Source organism: Cibotium barometz, chromosome 56 (genome assembly GCF_041138505.1).
Source record: "Cibotium barometz isolate CiBa-2024 chromosome 56, ASM4113850v1, whole genome shotgun sequence".
Classification (NCBI taxonomy): Eukaryota; Viridiplantae; Streptophyta; class Polypodiopsida; order Cyatheales; family Cibotiaceae; genus Cibotium; species Cibotium barometz.
This window is the reverse complement of record NC_141101.1, coordinates 23,924,673-23,934,662: the sequence shown is the minus strand read 5'-3', so window position 1 is coordinate 23,934,662 and position 9,990 is coordinate 23,924,673. Positions and strand designations below refer to the sequence as shown.

At 43.7% G+C, this 9,990-nt stretch overlaps 1 protein-coding gene across 2 annotated transcripts; it reads left to right on the top strand.

Moving 5' to 3' along the window:
• Positions 1 to 3,636: 3,636 nt before the first annotated feature.
• LOC147607040 (G-type lectin S-receptor-like serine/threonine-protein kinase At1g34300) lies at positions 3,637 to 6,450 on the top strand. 2 transcript variants are annotated; one of them, XM_086791343.1, is made up of 2 exons: positions 3,988 to 4,298; positions 4,567 to 6,450. In XM_086791343.1, the coding sequence occupies exons 1-2, from the start codon at positions 4,129 to 4,131 to the stop codon at positions 6,356 to 6,358; spliced, it is 1,962 nt and encodes a 653-aa protein (XP_086647469.1). In that variant the 5' UTR covers positions 3,988 to 4,128; the 3' UTR covers positions 6,359 to 6,450. The 2 variants fall into 2 exon arrangements, with proteins under 2 accessions (XP_086647468.1, XP_086647469.1); XM_086791342.1 differs by having other exon boundaries at positions 3,637 to 6,450.
• The last annotated feature ends 3,540 nt before the right edge of the window (positions 6,451 to 9,990 follow it).

Below are 9,990 nucleotides of genomic sequence, written 5' to 3'. Positions count from 1 at the left end.
TACCTCCATGAGGGAGCTTCAAGCAATACGTGAAGTTGACATAGAGGATGCAATGGAGCACGCTCAAGGAGGCAATGAAGGGGGTGCGAGTGACCTTGGAGTTGGCTCGGAGCGGCGAGATAGTCTTGCCCGAACAATGTATAGAGAGCAAGCAAGGATGAATGTCCTACAAGTTTTTGGAAGGGCGGCTTTAGAGGAGCTGGACTCACCTACCAACTCCGATTAAGCCTTTGTAATACAAGTCTTTTGTCTGGCTTATTGTGGTTTGTAGTGTGGCTTCTTTATTTTTGTAGTTACACTATGCTTTGTGGACATAATATAGCTTTGTTCTATGGTTTTTGGTATGGTGTTTACTCTTTCTTCCGCCGCCCCCCAGTGTTCACAGTGGGCGGCGGAAGAAGTCAGGCTCCCTTTTACTTCCCCCTCCCTATGTGAACACTTGGACGGCGGAAGTGTGCATTTTGTAAGAGTTCCACCTGGAAAAGTGTGTTTGAGAGTATGTTTTCCGCCGCTCCAATGTGAACCCGCCCTCACCCTACTTTGCCAGCGGGGTGAGGGCTGGCCTTGATTAGGTGTGGGCGAGGATGACCAGCTAATCTTTATTAATTATAGTTTGGTGGGTGACGCGGTGAAAGGAGGTGATGCGGTGAAAAGAGGGAACACAGTTCGTTGTTGGTTAATCGAGCAGGGCCCTCCACATGGAATGTGAGGAAAAAGACAAGCTAGTGTACACTACATTTATCGTGAGGCTAAATAGGCAAGGGTTGCCTAACAAATTAGTGTGTGTGATGGGCGGGAGCGCTGTCGATTTAGCCGGTCGATGAAATACTACATCCGCGAAATCGAGAAACTACAAGCTGCTGGATCGGGGCTCGAAAGGTATGATCAAATCAAGGCAGATTAAACTCAACAGGGCAAGAGGGAAGACCTGAGGCTACTGTTGAATGATGGCACGATTTGTTGTAGAGAATGAAGTCTATGCAGACTAAAGGAATTGTGACAGGGCTGCCAAAGTTTGAAGTTGAATATATGCTGAAAATATGTGGATGAGAAGGGATGGTTCTAGTTTTCGTCGACTAAGAGGGGGGAGAGTCAGGGTTGGTGAGAGGCGACCAAAAAGGTGTAGAAGGTGGGTAAGTCTCTGAGGTTAAAACAAAGGGGAGGGCAGCAGGTGACGTAAATCGACAAGGGGGAAATACTCTGCGGCGAGTCAATGAGGGGGCTGGTTGGGTGGGGAGAGACGATAATGGTTGAAAGGGGGGGAGGTGAGTTGATGAAGGGGAAGGGTGGGGTGGGTGAGGTGACTCGATGAGGGGGAAGGGTTGGGAGGGTTAGCGAAGAGGGTGGGGAGCCGCCGGTGCGGACGAAGAGGGGAGTTGGCAGATAGTTGAAAGGAAATTTTGGTGGATGGCCCCAAGTGGAGAGTGAGGTGACAGATGGTTGAGAAGTAACGTTGGCAGATGGCTAAAGCGGATGGCGGGATGAGGAGCTGACGGATTGTGCAGAGAGCCGGCAAAGACGGCCTACAATTGTTGCAAGAACCGGTGGATTGAAATATATGATGTACAAGTGATAAAGGATGACAGAAAGAGGTAATGTAGGTGTGAACACACCCCAAATAAAGTGGGCATGTGGGTAGAGAAGGGATCTAGGGTTAGCCCAATAAAGGGCAAGAGGCTCACTTTTTGTAACACAAGTGACACATCCACACAAGGAGAGGGTCAAGCCAACTTTAGAGTGGCTGAAATAGAAGGTAATATAGAAGATTTCTATACATCTTGTATTCTTGCTTTTTCTCATATATGTTGCTCTATCTTGCCACCATCAATGACTGCTTCCGTTATGCATACTCCCCATAATTTTGACATGGACGATTGGAGATATGGGGTGGTTTGACGGAAGTTTGAAGGGAAGAGAGGAGTGGACATACCAGCAAGGGAAGGAGGGGGTTTGAGTCCAAGAGGGGGGTTTTCCAGATCAGCCAACAAGGGAAGGAGGGAGATGTCCAATGAGTTCGTGGATGAGGAGGGATATTGTCTCCGTCATGAGAAGAGGTTGGACAAGGCAAGAAATTTGGAATGGGAGAGACAAACCAAGGTGGATAAACCAAAGGAGGAGGATTTGGCATATGAACCAAGAGGAGGGTTGGAGGATGAATTGGGGAATGGCGGACAAACCAAGGGATGAAGTTTGTGGATAAACTAGAGCATGGTTGAGGAAATAGTTGGGGTTTTTTTTTTAAGAGACTAAAAGGGAAACTTTTCGGCCAAGTTGAGTGGGGCTTGTGTTGGGTGTCTGTGGGAAATGATCTTGTTGTTGGGTCCAAACATAGTGGCATGCCCAACTTGCAGAGCTGGTGATCCGTTGAATGGTGGCCTTGGAGTGAAAGGAAAGACTCCCACAGGGTGGGGTGCTAGGAGTTGTCTGCTTGTGGTGGCCCTCTCGTACTAGAACGGGATGAGGGTTATAGGTGTGGCCATTAGAAATAGGAGGTGGGAGTTGCCTACAAAAGTGGCCAATGGTGCTAGAGGTTGAAAGATGGTTGGGAAGATATCCAGGAGATGGAGAAGTGTGTGTGGCAAGGATCAAGGGTGTCCACCATGATGATGGAGTGTGGGAGATTCACCGGTTGGCCCTTGTGGTGTGGGTAGAAGAGGAGGTAAGGTTGAGGATGACCGAGATGAAATAAGGTGACAATGGAATAGATGGTGTGGAGCATAAGGGTAACTAGGCTTGCTTAGCTGTGTGAAGTAGACGGGACAAGGGAAGGGTGCCACTAGGAACACTTATGTCGGGGCAAGAAAGTGAGGGTTGGAAGGGTGTTGGGAGTTGGGTAGAGATGTGGAGGGCAGAGGAAATTTTGTCACGATCCCTGCATTCCTTTTGATGATTGAAGCTCCTGGGAAGAAGAGCCCTCTACTTGCTGAAGCGATTGGATTTGCTGCTCTCCCCTTGGTTTCTGTGCGGAAGGTTTAGACGGTGGTTTGGGGGTACCCGAAACAGAACCCCTTGGTTTCCACGGGGGAACCCCAGGTCTAGTTCACGATCAAGAGTGCACTCATTGGCAGTCCTACAGTCTCCTCCCTCGCCTCCAAAAATTATGTACTTATTATTTCCTCATGTTCTTAGTTTCAAATATAGGCCTTAAAATTTCAAGTTTTAGACATGGAATAGTTTGTGGCCTTGTGTTAGGTTTGACGAGTCAGTGCAAAACACCTTCAACGTAAGTTGTAACCACTGTTCACAGAGAATATTTCTCTTCTCAGATCTTAAAGCTTGCAATTTTAAAATTTACAAGTTTTTCTTCAATATTTACAGATTTTTTCACTAAAATGTTTAAAATTTTGTCCATCTTTAAAATTTCAAAAATAAAATTCACAAGTGAAATCATCAATTTTGCATGTGCATTATAAAGGTTTGCGGTTTTCTATGAACACTGGTTGTAACCTTTTGAAATTTTGCATGTACATTATAAGGGTTTATTTATAAAGGTTTGCGGTTTTCTGTAAACACTGGTTGTAACCTTTTGAAAACTTTCAATCTCGAGCAGGTCGCAGGTGCAACTGGTGGACGTGTTCAACGTGGGAACAAGACTATTATTAGTCGATTGTCGTTAAGGCAATCGACAAATCTGCGCATCCTAAATATAAATATGCTTTGGAAGCATCATATTTCTACAATATTTCCACAGCTACTCCTGTTGATGACAAGACGTTTTGCTTTGCATCCGTGACGGAGAACCAGCTTCTTATAGCAACACAAGAAAGTTGTTGCTTTGAATGCTTGGAGGAGAACCATGGTGATGGCCTTTCTGCTTCTTCTGTTTCTCTCCTTTACTCTGTTGCTAGCTGCTGAGGAGACCTTCCTGGAGTTGGGCTCCTCTCTTACCCCATCCTCCCGGCCGTTCAACTCCTCCTCTTCAGCCTTCATGCTCTCTTTCCGCCCCTCCCCCTCCTCCTCCTCCTCCTCCTCTCAGAGTCTCTACCTGGCCATCTCTTTCTCCGTTTCTCCGGACGGCCATCCCGTGTGGGTGGCCAACCGCAACAATCCAGTGTCCGCCTCCGCCACCCTTACCCTCTCATCCTCCGGTGATCTTCGCCTCTCTGACCCCTCCATCTCGTTGTCTCTATGGTCCTCCGGCACCTCCAATTCGGGCGTCGTCCGCGCCCAGCTCCTGGATACCGGCAACCTGGTCCTCCTCAACAGCAGCTCCGGCTATGTCTGGCAGAGCTTTCAGAATCCTACCGATACCCTCCTCCCAGGCCAGCCTTTCACCGCCAACTTGAACCTCACTTCCGGTAAGAGCCCCAACGACTTCTCCACCGGAAGGTATTCTCTTACCTTCAAACCTACCGGAGTTCTTCAGCTGACCTACACCCAGTACATCGCCAATCCCTATTACACACAAGATTACTGGGACTGGGGAACGTTCTCCGTTCAAGGAGCCTCCGCCCAGTCCATCTTCATCCAGTTCGATCAATTTGGAAACATCGCGCTCTACAACTCCCCGTCATCCATCAACGCAACATTCATTTCTAATGACTACGGTTCTTCGGCTACCCGCAGGCTTACCCTGGACGTGGACGGCAACCTCCGCATGTACAGCTGGGACCAAGCATCTGCTCAGTGGAACAGTGTCTGGCTCGCCTTCAACGACGTTTGCTCCCGCGTCAAGCAGCTATGTGGCGACTACGGAGTATGTGTCTATCAGCCGCAGCCCACCTGCATCTGCCCACCAGGCTTCTCAGCCGTTGATTACACCGACCTATCAGGTGGATGCAGTCGGAATTACCAGATCGACTGCAGCAGCACCAAGTATGTGGAGATTGAAGACACGGATTTCCCAAACAATGATTTCTCTGATTTCAAAAATTCGTCGGAGGAAAACTGCAAACAGCAGTGCTCCGACCAGTGCTCTTGTATGGCTGCTGTATACTGGCAAACCGGAGACGGCCACTGCTGGCTGAAACAAGTAGTGCAAAACGGTTACATCCCAGGGTCACAGCAACACCGCGTCTTCCTGAAAATCTCCAATTCTGACCCCTTAGTATCAAGCCCTATTGTCGACACCGCAACCAAGTGGAGCTCGCAGTCCCTCTGGCAATCACCAAGCTCAAATCAATCAAGTACCGGAGATATCAACAATGATACAAGCATCAAAATGGCCGTTGTCATAGCCTTAGTCGTTGTGATATCAGCACAAGCCTTATGCTTTGTTGCTTCTGTTGCTGTGTTGACTGGAAGGTATAGGAGGAAATTGAAGTACATAAGGCTTCATGGAGACCTCGAGGGCGTGTCTGGATTTCCTCTAGTGTACTCTTACCAGGAGCTAGAAGATGCAACAGAGAATTTCAGCCAGAAGCTAGGAGCAGGGGGCTTTGGGACAGTCTACAAAGGGCGGTTCCCCAATGGCGAAGTGGTAGCAGTGAAGCAGCTGGAGGGCATTTTCCAGCAAGAAAAGCAGTTCAGGGCAGAGATCGCCACTATTGGCAGGATCCACCACATCAATTTGCTCCGCCTACTCGGCTTCTGTGCAGAGGGAAGCCACAGGTTGTTGGTGTTTGAGTACATGGAGAATGGCTCTCTGGATCAAATACTCTTCGAAGACGGTGATAATTTAGAGCACATCAATGTATTGGACTGGCGAACAAGGTTCCAGATTTGCTTGGGTGTAGCAAGGGGAATAAACTACTTGCATGAGGAGTGCTTGGATTGCATTTTGCACTGCGACATCAAGCCACAAAACATACTGCTGGACAAGCGCTACTGCGCTAAGGTCGCGGACTTCGGGCTGGCATATCTGTTCAGCCGGGATCACACAGTGAAGATGAGCACTATCAGGGGCACTAGGGGCTACATGGCACCGGAATGGGTTTCCAATCTGCCCATCACTGCAAAAGCAGATGTGTACAGCTACGGGATGCTGATAATGGAGATCGTGAGCGGGAGGGCAAATTATCTCTACACCGAGTCGGCCATGATGGAGGCAAATGAGAAATGGTGTTTTCCAATATGGGCGTATGGGAAGAAGGCGGAGGAGGTGGTGGACACCAGAATGGAAGCAGTGTCCGTGGACTGGAAGCAAGCGGAGAGGGTGCTGAAGGTGGCCTTCGCCTGCATCCAGCCAGATATTCAAGCCAGGCCGCCTATGGGAAAGGTGGTGCAAATGTTGGAAGGTACGCTGCCCATACCAGAGGTACCACCTCCCTCCCTTTTCTTTCAGGAGAACCATCGCCCTTTCTCCCTTTCCTCGTCAAATGCGCCCATCACCTCCTCCTCCGCTGCTTCCTCGTCGTCAACAATCTCAAAGAACTTAGCTCTCTCTAGCATGAGTTCTCGAGGAAAAAGTTCCGAGTAATAAGTAGTGTTCACTGCTCAGTAACATCCATTTTGTGTTTGATATACATGTACAAATTATAGACACCAGAAATGTTTTATGGCCTTTGGTTTCTCATTAGTTTGCCTATGTGATTGAATCTGTGAGTGGAGTAAACCACTAGTGGTGGGTGGGTTGTCTCTGTCTGTCTTTGAGAGAGAGAGATCAACCTTCATTCATCTCTTTTAACATGAGGCCATTTAGTGCATTCATTTTATATGGATGGATCATGGGTCTATTTAAAAGATAACTAGTTGGGAACCATGCTTTGTACATCTTTTGAGGCTTCGAAAATCAAATGCTACCCAAACCTCTTTAAACCTCCTCCTCCCGTTCTCGAACCGCCAAATTTTTGGAACCTCCAAAAACTTACCACGTGGCAGCTTTGTAAAACTCTTCCTTAAGATAATATCGAGAAGAGAAGAGATGCATTCATTTTATAAGGAGTGATCATGGGCCCATTTAAAAGAAAACTAATTGGGAACCCGTGCTTCGCACGTCTTTTGAGGCATCCAAAATCAAATGCTACCCAAACCTCTTCAAACCTCCTCCTCCCCTTCTTGACCCTCCAAATTCTTGCCACGTGGCACCTTTGTGAAACTCTTCCTTAAGATTATATAGAGATGACAAAAGAACCTCCTATTAATACTCTCCAATATTCGCAAGAGTGGAAGACAAAGTCTAAATAAAGTTTAAAATTAGTTTTGCATAGTTTGACGAAGCTATTCATTAGTTTAACCCACCTATTTAAAAGGTCAGACATCTAGAGTATAATAATTATACACTACATTGGTGCATGAGTTTACATGGAGAGAGATATATATATATATTAAGATGTTAGTTGCAAGATGTGAAGTCATTTGATTTAGGATGCTTTTACTTTATGATAGAGGCTTGTCATCATCGAGATGCGTGCTCTAAGAAGCTTTCTCTTGACAAATATCATTTGCAAGAAGGCCTTCAATTAATAGGTTATTTAGTAAATAATAAAACAATGTCTATAAGTCTTTTGATTTAGCTTGCTTTTACATTATGAAGAGTGAGTTGGATCATTCATAGAGGGTCATCTATGTGTGTGGTCTAAGAAGCTTTCTCTTGAACAATATCATTATGGCTACTTTTGCAAGAAGGCCAACAATTAATAAGTTGTTTAGTAAATAATAAAGTAAATGTTTGTCATGTGTGATTAAAAGGATGTATTTGGTTTATTTAGAATGTGATGACATTATTTAGCCAAAAAGTCACATTCAGATTTAAAAGGTAAATAACATCGGATATGGCCATAGTCTATTTCAAAAATGTAAATAATAAATGAAATATTTGTCAATTATGATAAAAAGGGATGCATTTTGCTTATTTAGAATGTGTATTTAGCCAAAAAGTCACATTCACTTTTTGAAAGGTAAATGATATATAATCGAATACGACCATAGTCTATTTCAAAACGATTTTTCTAAAAAAATGTCATAATGCCTACCTTTGCATATTAAAAGTAGTATATTCGACGCTTTGTGAGAGATAACCAAAACATATTTTTCGTATTTTTCTTTTTCTTTTTCTTTTCTTGAAGAGGGGAGGGGGGAGTGAGGGGTGTATGGCCTTGGTAATGGGAAAAGGTTGTATATTGTCTCACTTCCCCTCTTCAATATCTGTTTTTCCTTAATGGTAAGAGTGATAATTACTAGTTGTAAGCTAATAAGTCACTCTTCAATATCTCTTCAATACATTGTCTCACTTACCCTCTTTAATATCTCTTTTTCCTTAATGCTAAGAGTGAGACTTATTAGTTGTAAGCTATAAATAGAATGTAATAGATTAACAACTTAAATTTTTTACAGTGTAATATAATGTACTACAAAATATAATGTAATAAATTTAGAAAGTACTACAAGTATTGAATGTTTGAAGCATATTCAAACAATGATTCAAGTTATTTCAAAATTAAAACATGTTCGATGGGAGTGAAGGCTAGTCGAAAGGGGACATTAGCATGTTTGGAGCGCATTCAAGGAAAGAACCTTATTGAGATCATTTTAAAATTAAAACATGTTCTCTAGGAGTGGAGGCTAGCAGAAAGAGGACATTAGCATGTTTTGTAGAAGTTTTTTGATCTGTGTGTGTGTGTATCCTTGTCTCTTTCTCTCTCTTTCCCTTACTTGATAATGGATGTTGTTCCTTTTTCGTTTGCACTATGCTATGTTGCAACGGTGGGTCCAAAAAACAATCCACCTTCGTGAACCATTACCTACATTCTTGTTTCAATCAATAGTGCCTTGTCTGAGTTTAAATACATAAGTGGACTTTTGTTAATATTAAAAAACCTAAGATTGTATATGTAAACTTCTTCGTCAGCTAGAGCACCATTTTAGCATCCATTTGCAAAGAAGTTGTTAAATGAAATCATCCAAGCATGGTTGTAAGAAAAAAAATCACTCTAATTGTAGTCATTTTAGCTACATTACTACAAATTCCATCATAGTCACTACCTTAGGCTCTAGAGAAACCTTTGAAAAATAGCCTTGTCTTGTACATGTCATTGAGCTTTGCTTTTATATCCATTTATATTTAAATAGTGAGCTTGTCATGAGGTTCGGGTACTAATTTCCAAGTGTTACTGTATAATAATGTATCATACTCTTCTCTTGTTGCTTGCATCCACAATAACAATTACTACGTGCATCTTTGAAAATGTAGTTGGCTTTTTAACTATCATCACATTCATAATGTACCAAAGCAAAATTACTTAAATACATCCACCTATTAGGTGCATTGATATGTATTTGAGATTCTTGTTACATCAGAATGAAAATTGTCTACCAACATCAAAAGATTCCAATGACTTGCTTCAAAACTCGATATCATACATTAGCACTCTTCAACTGACCAAAATTCACTTCAACCGATGTAGAAATGAAAGAAAACCGCTTCCAAAACCTTCCCCTAAGTTCCTAGTCCAAAATGAGTATTTTTGGATCCTCTCTGATTCTCTCACTTTAGTAGACCCTACAGTCATTTCTCACAACTTTACCCAACTTTGAGATAATTGATGCACAAATGAACCAATTCTGCTCGTAGCTTGGAAGAGATGTCTACAACAAAATCACATCCACTTGTCCTCTATAATATCCTCAAGTGGGGTGGCTACCTACAAACACTTGATCCCAACCTTCTTAAAACCTATCAGATCCCTTCTGTTGACCTTCTTAAAACCTATTAGATCCCTTCTGTTGACACCCCATTGTCTCAAACCTGCCCTAGGTGACAAAAAACTTTCTTGGATACTTGATGCAGAATTCACTCACAGTATTTAGCCTTCTAGATCTCTATGATGACCTCCTCTATTAGCTAACATCAAACTATCAACCACACAGAGCCATATTAGACATCCCTCTATGATTTGCTAACCACCAGTTGAACACATATCTAAGTGGATTCTGTTATGGCCAATTCCGTTCTCGAAGGTAGAACTAACCGACTCAGAATCCTTGTCTGGATCAGAGACTAACACTTTTACGTCATTTGTATCCTTCTAGCCCTAGAGCTGCCCTAATTTTATTATGTTATGCTCTGAAAGACACTTGGCTGCCAACAACTGACTTCTATAATCTAATCTT

Bases quoted from the DNA above. Each gene is read 5' to 3' on its own strand.
- LOC147607040 (XM_086791342.1), top strand. From the start codon at position 3,797: ATGGTGATGGCCTTTCTGCTTCTTCTGTTTCTCTCCTTTACTCTGTTG.